A 16,930-nucleotide genomic window follows, 5' to 3' on the forward strand; every position below is an offset into this window, starting at 1 on the left:
CTCACACCTACTTCATACAAATTACTTTCATTGAAATACCCTGTTGTGTGTTGGAAACTTTGCTGATGCATTGAAATGCTTCTTCACTCTTGACTAATCCTAACACTCATCGGGAGTACTAGCAGCTGCATGAATAGTGTATAATCTGTGGGCATGGAGCCTTCCACCAGGGATTGCTAACCTGTGCCCCCCTCCCCAGATGTTCCTGAAGTCACATTGTCCCCAGCCAGCATGGCCAGCGATGATGGATGTTATAGTCCCAACAACATCTGGAATGCCAAATACTTCATATCTTCAGCTCACACACACATAGGCAAAAAGCTTGCAGTCTGGGGCATGCAATGGAGAAAAGAGGAAGGAATGAAATAACACAGGCAAATAAAGTTGAATGTACTTAAGTTCCACTCTTGTTAGGAATGAGGATTAAAGGGCCAAGCTAAAGGGCATGAGGAATACCTGGCATGGGCCACTTGAAATGGAGAGAGTATGGCCTGGGAAAGAGGGATAAAATAACACTTTGAGGCCAGTATCAGGATGTTCATAATCCCTTCCCTCAAACTATTTCTGCATAGATGACCTTTGGGATCATTTCCAACGCTACAATTCTATGATTCTGTGTTGGATTCACCGACTGAAGCTGATTCTGCAGTGGTTCTGTTGTGTTTTCCTTGGCCCTGAACAGTGTGTGAGAGTTTAGGACAGGACTGAGTGAGGAGCATCAGTCCACACCGTCCCTGGCCCCTCAACATCGCTTGCCATTGACCATGCTGGCTCGGGCTGTTGGGCATTGCAGTCCAGCAAGGAGGTGCACAGGTTTCCTGCTCCAGGTTTATAGAGAAGAAACCAGGTGAAGGGTTGCTTCTTTGGGGCATAATGGTACCAATGCCCATTATAGTGCTGCCCTGCCTTCATCTCCCCACTCCTGGCTTCCGAAGAACCAGCATCAATTTCCCTGTAAGGAGCGGCCCAATCCCTGAGCCCCTGCTCTCAGCCCCTTCCTTTTTCTCCTCTGCAAGTCCTGCTGGAGGGTGTCTGCTTGTCCCCAGGTGACCCCTCAAGCAGTCTGTGAACGGAGTGTGTGCTAACATCTAGCAGGTGTCCATCAGGAAGGAAGGGGTGCTCCAAAGACCCACAGTGCTGGGTTGGGGGAGCAGGCGCAGAGGGGTGAAATCTGTCTGTTTTGCTGCCAAGAGGCTACCACAGCTTCAGGTAAAGAGGCTGCTTTCTATTGGGGCGTCATGGATATGCTGGGAGCTCAGGTTGTGCCACCAGCACTTCTGCTGGCAGTTGTTATGTGACTCTTCCGCAGCCTGCAAGGAACCAGCACACTGCAGAATAATGAGTTCCAGGGAGAAGAACCAGCAGCTGATGGCTAACACACACAAAAAAGGAGAGAAAGGGGGGGTGGGGGAAAGCGAACTGAAGACAATTGTTCTTCCCAAGTTCCTGGATCACGCAAGGAAAGCCGTCCCTGAGAATAGCAACCCTGGTGAAGCTATTTCTGCAGCCAGGGGGTGTTTAGAGAGATGGTTTTTATAGACTCCAGGAATAGCTATACAGTCTGTGCGTTGGAGGAAAGGGGGGTTGGGGGGGGGAAGCAGCAGCTCAGAAACTGTCATTGTCCTTGCAGGGGGAGTGCCGGGTTGCTGCAGGTTCCACTCCCTGGGGTAGGCGGTTTCTGTGCCCTTCTCTGTCCCAGGGCAGGGGGCTGCAGTCCCCGGAGTCCCTTAAAGGGTTCAGCCTTGCCTAGGTAGAAGGTTGACTGTTTGGGGTTTTTCCCCTTTCTTTTTTGGTACCTTCCTGCCCTGGGATGATTTTGCCTGGGCTCTGGCTCCTCCGCCCCTCCACGCTTGCTCCAGCCAAAGGTTATTGAATGAAAAGTCTCTTTTCTTCTTGGCTGCAATTCCGCCTCTGCAAACAAGGCGATTCCTGTGCAGGAGGGGGTGGGAAGCTGCTTCTCTACCTTGGAAAAGCAGGGTTTTTTCCCCCCTTCTCCCGAAGAGGCACAGAACCCTGAGCGAGAAGCCGTGCCTGGGAGCTGCCTTTGCATCGAAAGGTAAGATGTTGCAATGCTGGCGGTTCCACAATGGAGTGGGTTTGAAAGGCAGCACCTGCTGATACGGTCCTGGGCGGAGGGTGTGCATCTTGCCTGTGGTCCCCAACAGGCACTCTTGTCCCTGCTCCAGCCTCAGCCAGGCACCTGTGGTTTGCCATGGGGCAATTCCTGCTGCAGCTGGTCTAGCAAAGAGGAGAGGAAACCTTAAGCTCACAGCAGTCCTTTCTCTGCTCCCTCATTGTCCTTTAGATACTGGACCCCGGCAACTCGTGGGAGGGGGCCAAGGGGGTGTGTCTTGCAGCTGCGGCATGCCGAAAGGGACCCTCTTATAAGTGTCGTTTCTGCTGAGGGTGTCCCCCAAAGGGACCCCTTTCGCAGTATCGCTCCTGGCCATTGTGCGCTTGACCCTTAGGGTGCTCTCTGAGTGCCTCCGCTGGATCCAGGGTGGCACACACTGAAACTCAGCCCCAGGCACTGCCTTCAGTTCTTGAAAAGGTGCAAGTGAGCTTGTGTTAATCCTTTTGCATAAAGTGTGGTCCTCTTTTCGAGACTGTCTCTGAATGACAAGTGGGAGGCAGTGGGAGCAGGCAGGGAAGAAATGGATCTGGATGCCTGGCTCTTCGATGGGCTCATTGCGTGGCCTTGGGCAAACTGTCGTCTGGTGGGACTTGCTTGTTCATCTGTAAAATGGGCATCACAGTGATCTTATGGGGTGGCTGTAAGGGAAAGCAGCATAACAATTGTAAGCCTCTTGCGCTGTTTTTAACAACACGTAAATCATTTCACTAACTGACTGGCTAGTGGGTTGCAGGGTGCCTCTGGAACAGTTGTGTCTGTTCGGGTGGGATAGCATCAACTGGGTGCTTCTGAGCAACCTAGTTGCGTGTTGCGGCTCCACAGTAAACCAGAAGGCCTAAAGAAGGCTTATGGGCATTATTTGTAACTTTTGGGATCAGAAGGCCTTTTCAAACTTTTGTTGCTTTTGAACCTAAATGGCTCGCTGTTTAGACAAGTTCACTGAGACTGTGTGGAGGGCGAAGGAAAGGCCTAGATGAGCACTGGGGAGAGGGGGGATCAGGAAGGCCCCGGAGGAAAAGTAGCTCCTCAAACTGTCAGCCTCTCAAAGGCCCCCTATTTTAAAATAACACTTGCTTTGGACGGTGGAAGGTATTGAAAGGGATGCTTGTGAGGCTTGGCAAGGGAAAGGAAATGAAAGACAGGCCTACTTTTCCAACCAGCCTCGCCCAAGGAAGCTGAAGGTCCAAAAGCGTTTCGTGCTGCAAAGAGATTTGGAGGCCTCTTGAGAAGCACCCTTGCGAAACTAAAAAATCACTCCCAGGATTCTTTTGGGGGAAGTCATGGGACTTGCCCTGTGTTTGCTTTTGCTTGTGGGCACAGCTGTGGGGTCTAAAGAGAGCGAGGCAAGGCTCAGCTCTGGCCTCTCTCCTGAAAGCCCTGCAGTTTGCCCCCTCCCATCTGATGTTCCTCAGCCCCTGGCAGTGCCCACCCCTTGCCTCATGTTCCCCTCCCAGAGACAGGCTTTCTGGGGCAGGACCAGACTGGGGAGCTTCCACCTCTCTGGCATTTTACACCAAGAGCTTTAGAAGCCAGGCCAGCCATTTCCTAACTGTGAGTTTTTAAAACCTATTTTACTTTCTTTTTTGTGCGTGCCTGGACTTGTGGGGGGGGGTGATTTTAGGAAGGGGTTAGGAGACCATAAACCACCAGAGTTGAAAAACCTTCCTGGGCCTGTTGAGGGACCAAAAGCCAGACTGAGGTCAAAGCAGAGGTGGAGAAAATTGCTCAAGGTATCCAAAATTTTCTGTTCTGGTGCTTCAGTTGGGCCTATCATAGAGTGAACCAGTGAACTGGGGTTAGTTGCGGTGGAATCTTTTCCCTTGTGTAAGATTCAGAGGTCCCCTCATAGACCTACGTTTCTGAAGCATTAGGGACAGTCAAGGCAGGTACAGCATGTTGGGTGGTGTAGAGTTGTGATCCATTCATGCTCTTATTAATGACATGGTGGCTAGGATTTTGCTCCTGCCTATGGCTTCAGGGATCTCCGTATGCAGGGCTAGGAACCTGTGATCCCAAGCTCAGGTTGCCTAGTGACTTTGGAAGTGGGGGATCAGGTCTGTACTTTCCCATGAAGTGTGTGCCTTGATTTGAGCCCCCTGGAATTTGCCAGCATCTCCCTGACTTGTGTATGTCCCTCTAGTGATCAGAGTTGCAGAGTCCAGATTCTGCAGTGTGTGCATATATGTGAATATGAAGATGAATGGAGGGGGGTTATCTGATGCAGTTAGGTGGTCTTTTGTTATTTTTCCAGCTCCATGATTTAAGAAAGGGATTAATGGACTCATAAGTCATGGTAGTTCCTTGAATATGCACCAAGTAAGGGCTGTTAGTTGTTTTGCAGTAGTTTTGGTAAGAATAACAGGGTCATTAATGTTGAGCTAATCTCTGGCATGTGGATGTGTGTGTGGATGCGGGGAAGCCGTGAGGGTACTAAGCAGGCAGGTCAACTCTTAAGTTCTGCAATTGATAGGCTTGTGGTATAGTATATGAAGAAATCCTAAAGCAGAGCTTTCCAAACTGTGTGTTGCAACATGTTAGTGTGTCAGCTGCAGTGTGTAGGTGTGTCATGCAAACACTCTCCGCGCTCCTCCTGGGGCTGGGAAAGGGGTTAGTTTAACCTCCAGTTTGCTATTAAAAGTGAATTACTGTGTCACGAAATAAAGCATGTCTAAAAAGTGAACAACCTAAAAAGCTCTGTCCTAAAGTCTTGCATGCCAGTTTATCTTGACAACTGGATTTTTTAGTTCAAGGAAATTACAAAGGTACCTGGGCCACCGGCCATTTGCTGACTACAGAATTCTCTGGGCAAATTTCTTCTAGGAACAAACACACACACTTTCATCTCTCTCAGTTTTTACATGTTTTTGAAGAGGCCCTGGCAAAATAGTGCATCTCTATGACTTTCCTTCCCTCTTCAGTTCAGGACCAAATAAACCTTTTTGTTTGTTGTCAGAAAATAATGGATGCAGGACTGAGGTGCACCTGTCAGGATCAAAGTGAATGCTACCCACCCACACAGTATTTCAGTTATTTGGGGAAAGATGAGAGGAGAGCTGAATGAAATCCATAATCTCGCTCTCCTGCTTCCCCATAATTTTTACCAAATCTTCCCTGCACCCTTGCCTCTCTGAAGAGTCTTCTAAAGAGGCTAGCTGGGTGAGACATCACTCAAGGTAAGGGAGTCATGGCCACTACAGACCCCCTCTAATTTGAGCACTGCGCCCACCTGAGGTGGGTTGGATCCCATGATGCAGAACTGATTATTTTACCTCCACTGTCTACCACAGTTGCCAATCAGTTTCTAAATGCAGGTGATTTTGTAGCCAGTTGTACTCATTTCGCTTACATTATCAGTTAAAGCAGCCCTCGCCAACCTGGGCCCTTTATATGTTTTGGACTACAACTCCATCAACCTCAGCATCATTCAGGTGTGCTGGCTGAGGCCAATGGGAAGTTGTAGTTCAAAGCATCAGAAGGACTCCAGGCTAGCAAAGGCTGTGCTGGTCCATTAAGTATGTTCAGCAGATCGACTTCCCAAATATACATGTGATAGCCTGACCTGAAAGAGGGAGAGAAAATCCAGTTTGCAAAAGATTCCTTGCCTGGAGGTAATTCACTTGCCACCAGTGGCCAGCATAGTGGCTGTTTACAAGGCTAAATTAAGTTGCTAAAATTAGCAGCAGAGGAATGATCTGAATAGTAACAATTGGCTATGAAGGGAATGTTTGGGTATCATGAACAATAACTCAAGGGGAAGAAGATTGTAAGATCGCTCAACGGTATTGCTAATGAAGGGAGCACTTAAGCCAACTCTTTAACTTGGACACAGAATGGGGAGTCCATTCTGCGTTAGTTAATGCAGCAGCTAAACTAGGCAAAGTGGCTATTCTGTGACTTCCAGATGTTACTGGACTCCCATCATCCCTGATTATTAGCCATGTTTTCTGGGGCTGTTTGGAATTGGAATCTAACAATATTGGGAGCGGGGGAACAGATTAGCCTTTCCTGGGGTAAAAGGGTTATTTGCTGTTAGGAAAAATCCAGAATTCTAATAAAGTACTTCATTGCTTGATTGGATTTTGGAATTCTCTTTTCTACAGAATCCTTCCACTGTAGTGTTACTGATGTTCTAATTATTGTAATTTCCTTGGAAATCTCTGCAAACACCCAACCCTTTTTGCTAAGTTTAACTTAACAAAAAGGAAGGGTATTATATTTCACATGCATCTGAAGGCAAGGAGGTGTGAGATTTGTGTGTGTGCGTGTGCGTTGAGGTGACAGGCAAGTGACAACAAGATTCTCTTAAGAAACAGACTTGTGTGTGATTCCTTAGTTCTCATCTGTGCTCTTGCCTACAAAGACTCTTGATAAAGTTATTATCCTCATTGAGGATTGTGTGCACAATCAAGTTTGGCAGGCCATACCCAGTACTCTCTCTCTCTACTATAAGTGACTTCACTGTAATTCACACAAGAACAAAATGATCATAGATATCACCCAAAACTAAAAATGCTTAAGAACACCCATCTATCTGAGCATCTCATTTTCCACAGTGGCCAAACAGATGCTTCAGTGGGAAGCTCACGAGTAGGATATGGGGACCTCTTAGCACACATTCCTCAACTACTGCCTCTGATACTGCAGGTAGCATACCAGCATCCTGGCTAGCAGCCACTGACAGCATCACCCTCTTTATCCTTCCCTTTAGCTACTCCCAGTACCCTTAATCTCCCCACTTTTAAAGCCATCTAAGGCTGTGTATACATCACCAACTTGAAATGCAGCCAGGCTGTTATTTTTCCTCAATGTGGATCGAAGGTGGTTTGGGGGGAAATGCATCAGAATGCAGTATTTCCTAAGAAACAACAGGATAGATATGGATTGTGGCTAACTTGGTGTATATACCACTTCCCACACCAGCAGGGTGGGAGTGCATTGGATGCACACCAAATGGAAGTGTGTACACAGCCTAAGCTAGGTTGGTGTTTTTCATGACATCTTTGCTAACTCTATCCTTTGTCAAGAGGCTGTAGAAAAATATATTTGTGATAAAGGTGAGGGAGTTCTTAAGTCTTCTTCTTAATATTTTTAGATGTTCTGACTCTGCTCAGCCAGAGACATTGAAAAAAGAGCAGATAAAAAGGTGATTCTCATTTGTATAATGGTTAGGACTGTTTGTTGATTTCTTGTTTGGATTTAGTTGGTTAAATTTGCATAAGTAAAAAAACAATAATTTTGAAGCAAATGGCTTACTTTGTTTTTAGACAATGGATGTACATGTTTCACAGCAGATCTTCTCTAGGAAAATTCATTTCATCTGTTAGGAAGAAGGGAGAATGTACCTTATAATATTGTGCTTAGCCACTTGCACTTGTTACAAATCTTTGCACTGGAAATTATATATATTGAAATAAATCTGCTTCCTGATTTATTGAGGGCAGCTTCATAGTGAATTAAAAGCTTTTTTAATTGATTAATCAACGAAACGTTGCAGTCCCTAATACTGACTGGCAGAAAAAAGACTGGGTACGCTGTGATGGGAGTTCTTTGTTGCAGCTCCTTCGGGAGAGCAACAAAACTGACAAGAGACTTTTATGGCACCTTAAAGGCTAACAGATTTAGGATGGCAGGAGCTCTTGTGAACTGTTTCATCCAATGTACAAAGGATGCTTCTAATTATTGGGACCTAATCCGATGCAGTGTATTTCAGACCAGGAAGGCTATTGCCGGAATAAATCTTTAGGGTACCCCATGATTCTGGTTTTGAGGCTTTCCCCCCTCTCCCTGGTCCTCAGACTTGCTGTGCTACTTCTCTGATGCCAGGGGCCACCAGCAAGGGCAGCTGAGTTGCCTCAGTGGAAATCTCATCTTTTATTCAGGTCCCTGCATGGAAAATAAGTGTGTGTGCAAGAACCTGAGCCTCCATCAGTCTGCATGTGGAGGAACCTTTCAATCCTCCTCACTGTTGCCTTCGCCAGGCTGCTGCCCTCCAGATGTTTTGGACTGTAACTCCCATCAGACTCAGCCAGGTACTGGCTGGGACTGATGGGAGTTGTAGTTCAAAGCTCCTGGAGGGCACAGGGCTGTTGAATGCTGAGAAAGAGGGTGGATTGGCAGTGTCCTACGAGGAAAGGGACAGGATCCCACCCCGCTTTGGTCTTTAGGCTGCAATGAACCTTCACATGCTGGGCACAAGCACCATGCGAGCTAGGGGTGGGGAGTAACTCCTGCATTAGTGTGCCCTTCAAGGAGGTATCTCTCCAGATGTATGGCTAGCAACTTCCAGCCTGCGCGGTTGGAGGTGACTTTTGGGGGATGTATTCACGAGTGTTTCAATTCACTCTCTCACATTCACACACCCCGTCTTGAGCCGGTCCCCCCCTTCCGCCAGCCGGCTCCCAACCGACCCTTGGCATTGGACGTGACATGACCAGAGTTGGGGGCTTCGCATGGAAGGCTACCCAGCCCCCAGCCCCACTCTGCCTTTCCTTTTGCGACCTTTCTTTCAGTCCCGACCTGACTCCGCTTGTGCAGCCTCTGAGTGGGGCAGGCGTGGGCTCCGTCGGGGCTCGAGCGGGGCGGCGGCGCGTGGGTGGCACCTCGGGAGGGGGGCAGGCCTGGTTCTGCCCCTTGCGCGCTCCTCCCCGCCCCGTCGAGGATGGGGTTGGGCTGGGCGCCTCCCTCCTCATCAAAAGCGCCGCGCCAAGCTGAGCAGGCGGGAGCGGCCGGGGGGAAGCCGCGGCACGGTGAGTCCGAGGTCCCTGGCAGGGGTGCGGGAGGGCGATGGCCGTCCAGCCCTTGGACCCGTGCCACACCCGATTCCCGGAGGCGCAGGAGCCGCATGTGCTGGTTCGGGCTGGTGGAGGGGAGAAGCGCTCTGCACATGCTCCGCGGTGGGCTCGCTTTCGCTCCAAAGCCAAACCTGGGGAGGGGAGGAGGACACTGTTCTCTGGACCAAGGTCTCAGCCTTTCAGGCTGGCCCTGGACAGGGACAAGGCTTTCTCATCTGCTTTCCCGCTTCGGGCTGAGCTGGGCTCCGGGGAGCCTCAGCCTCTCCCACAGGGCTTGCGTCCTGCGAGGCTCGGTTCGGGGCCACCACCACCGCCCTCTCTGCCTTTGTCCGTAGAGGCGCCCCCCCAAATCCCGCCCGCCCGCTGCGAAGAGCCCATCTCTGTGCCGGGTCTGCCCGCTCCCGCCAGCCTGGTTTCCGCTCCTACGGAGACTGGGCGATGCAAATGAACCATTTCTCTCTCTTTCCCCAAGACCGGGCATGCATGGTGAGGAAGAATAAGGGGGCTTCCGCGGGGACTTGGCGGCATGGGGGAAAGAGGGTGCTGTGGGGTTGCGCCCTGTACGCCCCCCCCCCAACTTATGGGGCTGCGAGTCCACCGGGACACCAAAGGCGCCCCGGGTGCATTTGCCTCCTTGCTCTCCTGCGCGCACAGCAGGTCAGGCTGTGGAAGTGCAGGGCCGCTGACTAGCCGGGCAGGATTAGGCGCGCTTTGCAGTTGCGGACACGAGGTTCTCGGAGTCGATTGCTGGTGAGGTTCCGCGGCAAGAAGGCGCAGCTAAAGCCTGGCCCAGCGGCGCTCTTCTGCAGCCCCGCGCTCCTGGCGCCCTCCAAATGTTCCTGGACTACAACTCCCAACAGCCCAGCGTGGCCCGGCCTCAGGGATGATGAGAATTGGAGTCAAAGAAGACCTAGCGAGCCACAGACTTCCTGCTGCATCCAGAGTATCAGAGGGGGGCGCGTGTAGTACTTGCCAGGCAGATGTATTAACATGTGGCTCTGCTACCACTGCCATCAACTGCAACAGCTTTTCATCCAGTCCTGGGGGGTGGGGGCAACTGAAAATGCCTGAGCCAGAGTAGCTGAAAGCAGAACTGTCTGTTTCCTACAGTGCTAGTTTTGTTTGATTGCCTATTTGCATCTTTTGTTTGAAGTATTGTTCCACAGTTATTTTTATTGCTGTTTTTAGTGCACTAATTGTAAACTGCCCTGGGATCCTGCCAGATTAAAGGCTGGGTAAAAACACAACCCGCCAGGTGCCCTCCGACTCTCGGCCATAGTTCTAATGCAGAAATGCTGCAGCATTGTGGTAGAGCACCTGCTTTGCATGCAGGAGGTCCCCAGTTCATCCCCATGTGGACCTGGGAGTGCCCCTAGCCTCAAACCCTGGAGAGCCACTGCCAGTCAGGGTTGACAGTGCTGAACTAGATGGGTCAATAATTGCCCCACTCTGTATAGGACACCTTGCCTTTCTCTATTCTTGCTCTGAGTTGTAATGCAATAAGATCTGAAAAGCAGGGGCACCCCTCCAGAAGTTGTTATGCTTCAACTCCGGTCACCACTGCTCATGCTGATGGGGGCTGATGGGATTTGGAGTCCAACACCCTCTGAAGGTACACCGCCACTGCCGCTAAGGAGTCAGGGAGGGCTCTTGCGTCTGTTGCTGTGGCCACAGTCTAACCAGACTTCTCTGCCTCCTCTCCAGATGCCAGTGAGGCTCTCCACAGCCCTGCGTGTTTTTGGGACCAGCCTCTTTGCCGTGGTGGTGCTGGGGGGCATCCTTGCTGCCTACGTCACGGGCTACCAGTTCATCCACACCGAGAAGCACTACCTCTCCTTTGGGCTCTATGGTGCCATCCTGGGCCTCCACCTCTTCATCCAGAGCCTCTTTGCCTTCCTGGAGCACCGGCAGATGCGCCTGGAGGGCCGGCCCCTGAAGCTGCGCTCCTCGGTGGCCCTCTGCATCGCCGCCTACCAGGAGGACCCCGACTACCTGCGCAAATGCCTGCGCTCCATCCAGCGCATCTCCTTCCCCAACCTCAAGGTCGTCATGGTGGTGGACGGCAACGGGGAGGACGATGTTTACATGCTGGACATCTTCAACGAGGTGATGGGCTCCGACCGGACAGGCTGCTACGTGTGGAAGAGCAACTTCCACGCCCGGGGGAAGGGCGAGTCGGAGGCTGGCCGCCGCAGGGCCATGCGCCACATCCAGAGCCTCGTCCGGCACAATACCTATACCTGCATCATGCAGAAGTGGGGAGGGAAGCGCGAGGTGATGTACACGGCCTTTTGTGCCCTTGGAGACTCTGTCGACTACGTGCAGGTGAGTGTTGGGGGGGGCAGAGCCCTGCTCCTTGCCCTTGCTAGCCTGTTGTTGCTCTTCCTTCTCTGTGTTTTCCCATTCATGCTCATCCCACAACCCAGGCACTTGTCAGAAAGCAGAAAAGGGGGGGGGGGAGTATTAGCTACATGCAAAATGATTTGGAGAGATACTTGGGTCTGGGCTCCTTGGCCCCCATAGTAAACACAGCCCTAACTGGCAACTCTCTGTCTCCCTGCACCCTGATACATTGGTGCTGTGAGCTTAAGAGGGAAGCAGGGCTACAATGAGCTGCTTCTTCACACTCTGGGGCCTGAACATGTAATCAGCCCCTCTTTGGAGCAGCTGGTTGCTTCTCCTTAGCTCAGTGGTAGAGCATCTGCCTTGAATGCACAAGGTTCCAAGTTCAATCCCTGGCATCTCCAGGGAGGGTGGGAGAGAGACCCCTGCCTGAAATCCTGGAGAGCCGCTGCCAGTCAGTGTAGAGACAATATTGAGCAAGATGGACCAATAGTTTGACTCAGTATAAGACAGCTTTCTATGATCCTGAGTGGTAGAGCACCTGTTTTGCATGCCGAAGGTCCTGGGTTCACTCCCCAGTGACATTTCCAGCTTGGGAAGGATGGAAAGCTACTGTGGACAATACTGAGCTGGGTGGACAAATGGTCTGATTTGGTATAAGGCAGCTTCCCCAGTTCCTTAAGCCCTTTGTATAGAATCTTGAGGACTGGAATCTTGATTTATTTTTTAAGGAAAGACCACAATCGAGTTGCAAACCAGGTTCAATCCCCAGTTTCTCCAGGTAGGGCTGGAAGAGACCCGTCTGAAACCATGGAAAGCTGCTGCTGATCAGTGCAGGCAACACTGAGCTAGATGGATCCAGGCAGCTTCCAATGTTCCTCCTGAGCTCATAACTCAGTCTCCAATCTGACAGCAGGAAAACAGTTCTTCTTTCACCCTGGTGTAAGCTCAGAGGCTTCTCCTCTGCTCCCTTCCACTCATGCACTGTAGTTCTGAGCAGCAGGTGTAGCAGAAAGGGATGGCAGAATGTAACTGAGGGTAGATATATATTGATATACTCCCTATATACACACCCCTTTCTTTCATAATGGAACCCAAGCATGGTTCCCAAGCAATCTCTCATCCAAGTGCTCACCAGCCCCAGACCTGCATCACTTCAGCAATATGATGACCTAATGTGCCTTCAGCACCTTCTGGGAGACCTCCTTGCAAGCAGAAAACTGGCAGGCAAAGGAGAGAGGTGGTACCTCAGCCCTTTGCTAGGTGCTCTGCTTTTCCATTGACAGGAGGTTTTAACTTATGGAGGCATTCAAAACAGGACCTGGAGGTGAAAAGTGTTGCAGTCCATTCTTCCATTTCATTCTGCTGTCTGAATAGACCAGCTCTGGGCTCCTTGCATAAGAGAGGGGGCAGATGCAGGGTATGCCCATACTGTATCCCTCATTTTGGGATTTGCTTCTGTTTTCTGCTTCCCTGCCCTCCAAAAATGCAGGATTCTTCAGCTGGGCCTGATCCCCCTTCTCTGGCCTGCATGGCTGCTGAACAGGTATCAGCTGCCCCCTCAATATAGGACGCTACCTTATACAGTCAAGACCCCTGGTCCATCTCGTTCACTATTATCATACATGTCCAGGGTTTCAGGTAGGGGACCAGAAGATGCCCTTGGGGATTGAACCTTCTGCATGCAAAGCAGGTGCTCTGTTACTAAGCTAAAGCCCTTCACCGTACATTCTCTTGGGTGCAGATGCCCTGTGATTCTTCTGCCTTCACCTGCTTGGGGACCTTACAATGCCTGTTTGGCAATGGAGACCGGCTCCCTCTCTCGTCTGTACCTGGTGTGACATCCACCTCCCTGCCACGTTCGGTCTGTGTTCACATGAAGAAGTGTCCAGGAGAGTTTGTGTCACTTCTCTATCATTCACTTACACTTACACTTATTATTATCATTAGCTAAACTTGTTAATTGTCTTCTCAGGTACTATGTGTATGTATGTACAAGTGTGTGTGTGTATATACACATACACACACTCAATATGCACAGGCACAGAGATCTGAGTGCATTCCTCATTCTCCTCCCCTGGCCCTCCTCTCATTGGAGCTTCAGGAAAGTTGCAGTTCTCCACCCTGCATGCAAAAGAGCCCTTTACTCCCTGGGAAAGTGTGGAGCAGGGTCCCCCAGGGCAACATGCACAATTGTTCTGAAGGAGGTGGGGGGGGCGTGCATTCCACTTGAAGGAAACGTCCATATGTACGCTTTCTCTCCCCATACAAACAGTGTAATATTTGTCAAAAAGAAGCTGCCATTTGTGTGAACATTCCTTAAGGGAAGGGACAGACAAGGGTGTCCTGACAGAGTGTCTTTCTTTCCCTGGCAGGTGTGTGACTCTGACACAGTCCTCGATCCAGCCTGCACAGTGGAGATGCTGCGCATCATGGAGGAGGATCCTCGCGTCGGTGGAGTTGGCGGGGATGTCCAGGTGTGGACCTGAGAGCACATGGCCGTGCAGAGTGTCTGGCTCAGATAATGCTCACGGGGATGGCTCCTTCGGGCAGCCTTCCCAGAGTTGGTCCTCTTCCAGCTGTTTTGAACTACAACTCCCATCAGGCTCAGTGTCCTGCAGCTTACTGGATGGGGTGCATGGAATTTGTAGTTCAAAACAGCTGGAAGAGGAGGCCTTCTGTCCCTCAATAATTGGGATCAGCCACAGGTCAGCTTGATACGCATCTGTAGGTAAAGAAAACTGGTACAGGAGCCAACCTGTCCATTGGAGGGAGGGTTGTGGAGGGCCCATGATGCAGTGTTGCCTCTTTCCCCCAGATCCTGAACAAGTACGACTCGTGGATCTCCTTCCTGAGCAGCGTGCGCTACTGGATGGCCTTCAACGTGGAGCGGGCCTGCCAGTCCTACTTTGGCTGTGTCCAGTGCATCAGCGGCCCCTTGGGCATGTACCGCAACGCCCTGCTGCAGCAGTTCCTGGAGGACTGGTACAACCAGACATTCCTGGGCAGCAAGTGCAGCTTCGGGGATGACCGCCACCTCACCAACCGGGTCTTGAGCCTGGGCTACCGGACTAAGTACACGGCCCGCTCCAAGTGCCTGACTGAGACGCCCACCAGGTACCTCCGCTGGCTCAACCAGCAGACGCGCTGGAGCAAGTCCTACTTCCGGGAGTGGCTCTACAATGCCCTCTGGTTCCACAAGCATCACCTGTGGATGACCTACGAGTCGGTGGTGACGGGCTTCTTCCCCTTCTTCCTCATCGCCACCGTCATCCAGCTCTTCTACCGCGGGCGCGTCTGGAACATCCTCCTCTTCCTTCTGACGGTGCAGCTGGTGGGCGTCATCAAGGCCACCTACGCCTGCTTCCTGCGCGGCAACGTTGAGATGATCTTCATGTCCCTCTACTCCCTGCTGTACATGTCCAGCCTCCTGCCGGCCAAGATGTTCGCCATTGCCACCATCACCAAGTCCGGCTGGGGCACCTCCGGCCGCAAGACCATCGTGGTCAATTTCATCGGCCTCATCCCAGTCTCCGTCTGGGTGGCAGTGCTGCTGGGTGGGCTGGCCTACACTGCCTACTACCAGGACCTCTTCACAGACACGGAACTGGTCTTCCTCATCTCAGGAGCCATCCTCTATGCCTGCTACTGGGTGGCGCTGCTCGCCCTTTACCTGGCAATCGTGGCCCGGCGCTGCAGCAAGCCCCAGGAGGAGTACAGCTTGGCGTTTGCGGAGGTGTGATGAGGATGAGGGGGGGGGGCGGGGAGTGCAATAATGGCAAAGGACTGGCAGCGTTTCCCCACATAGTTGTGGGGCTTCAGGAGGGCTGGGCCCCCACCCTGCTCAGGACCTGATCCAGTTTCGAAATGTCCATCCCGGAAGCAAATTGGCAGATTCAGGAGTGCATCACTGGGGAAGGAAGCCGGAGCCTCACAGAACGGATCCTGCTCGGTGGGCTTCCGGATCCTGCCCCTGCAGAAAGCTCAACAGCTCCTGGGAAAAGTTTCCACCACCAGGTGTCCCTATCGTTCTATGCAAATGACACTGCCTCTCCCCAGAATAGCACCAATGTGGCAGGGACGATGGGGGTGCAGTTTTTACAGGGAGCAATAATAATCTCCTCGTAGAGATCTATTAAAGAAGGGGCCCTTCTGTGCCCAGCGAAGAGACCATCAATAGGTTTTTGATCTTCCCTTGGAAGAGCTTTAAGGAGTTTGTGAGAGTTATTCTCTGTTCATGGGAGAAGCAAGTGGGACTTGAGCCACTGACGTCAAGGGGTTGCTTTCTAGGCAGAGGCCCCACAGGAGGTGGGGTGACAGGGCAGAACATGTGCTCCTTCCAAGAGGGGCTCCCTTCTGCCTGTAATCACTGCAGCTGCAGGACTGGAGGGAAATTTACTGAGAAGGAAAGGCTGGCAGTAGAAAAAACCATGTTTGGGCCATAGCGGGAACATGCTGTTGCCCAAAGAATACATCACATGACTAGGCTGTCCATTTCTAAACAAACACAAAATACTTGAAAGCTCCCTGATTGGCCCAATACAGCATGAGCCACAGCCTCTGTGAATTCGATAAAACAGGTTGCAAACTGGATTGGTCAAATGTCTTCAGCTCCTTCTGGAGTTTTAGAGGGTGGACCACCTATTGCTACCTCCCTCTTTAGTCCAAGACTACGGATCATGCAAGTGGCCCTACAGATGCTGTAGGGACTCCCAGTTCCCTGGCCAGTTATTGAACTCCAACTCCTGTCATCTCTGACATTGCTGGCTGGAGCTGGTATGAGCTGGGAGTCCAACAACATCTGCTTGGGGAAGGCTGCTGTAGACCAGGTATCTTCAACCTTTTTGGACCTTTTCAGTCCCAGGTTCCACTTTTAACCAAAGCATGCATGTAGAGATCTGTTGCTTAACCTTCCACAATATTTGCATGGGAGTAGTGCCCGACCAATCTTAGAGCAGGTCATGACCCACCAGTTGAAGACCAGTGTTCTAGACCATATTTTGTTATGCTTGGGTAGGGGTGTTAAAATACTTTAATGCTGTGAACAGAGCTGCCTGTCTGGAGATCTTCCTTTGGACCAGCCTCTCTCTCTTGGCCTCTGCTTAGCCTGGGCCTCCTAACTTTCTGGTGCTTCTCTTACAGACTTCCTCCCCCTCCCCCCGGTGCTTTGCCAACATGGCTACATAACACTTCCAACTCAGAGAAGGGGGAGAAACTGAGGACAGTGGTGCTGCTTTTGGGAGGCCACTGCCACCCAGTCTAAAAGCCATTTCTTGATTCACAATCTGCATCTCTGCCCAGCCCTTAAAACTCCTTCCAGTCTCTGGCAAGCGGGGCTCCCAGCTTCAGCTGGCAACAAGCTCTGGGCAGCTTTTATGCCAAACTCACATTGCTGAGATGGAAGTGCTCACCAGTTGTTCCTTGCCTGTTCCTAAGCTAGCAGGTCAGCATGGGAACAAAATGCTTAGGCACTTGTTGTAGTAAATCCAGCATAGGCAAAGGCACAGATTTTCTGCAATTCCATTCGTGCAGAATGTGGAGGTCTGAAAAATCTCAGATTCCCTCCTTTTTATGGCTAAAAGAAAACAAACCAAGTTTCTACAGTTCGTTATTTTTACAAAAGGTTCTGAAAATGTATAAGCAATATTTGCAAAGCACGTCA

General features: G+C 51.1%; 1 protein-coding gene across 5 annotated transcripts; it reads left to right on the plus strand.

The window, feature by feature from the left end:
• The first annotated feature begins 1,210 nt into the window (after positions 1–1,210).
• HAS3 (hyaluronan synthase 3) lies at positions 1,211–16,593 on the plus strand. Of its 5 annotated transcripts, none has more exons than XM_081922653.1 (4): positions 1,211–2,056; positions 10,630–11,250; positions 13,644–13,745; positions 14,087–16,593. In XM_081922653.1, exons 2-4 carry the CDS (start codon positions 10,630–10,632, stop codon positions 15,008–15,010), a joined length of 1,647 nt encoding a protein of 548 aa, XP_081778779.1. In that variant the 5' UTR covers positions 1,211–2,056; the 3' UTR covers positions 15,011–16,593. The 5 variants fall into 5 exon arrangements, with proteins under 5 accessions (XP_081778779.1, XP_081778780.1, XP_081778777.1 ...); XM_081922654.1 differs by lacking the exon at positions 1,211–2,056 and adding an exon at positions 2,063–2,551; XM_081922651.1 differs by lacking the exon at positions 1,211–2,056 and adding an exon at positions 2,602–3,685.
• The last annotated feature ends 337 nt before the right edge of the window (positions 16,594–16,930 follow it).

This window comes from Podarcis melisellensis, assembly GCF_964234715.1.
Source record: "Podarcis melisellensis genome assembly, chromosome: 8".
Lineage (NCBI taxonomy): Eukaryota > Metazoa > Chordata > Lepidosauria > Squamata > Lacertidae > Podarcis > Podarcis melisellensis.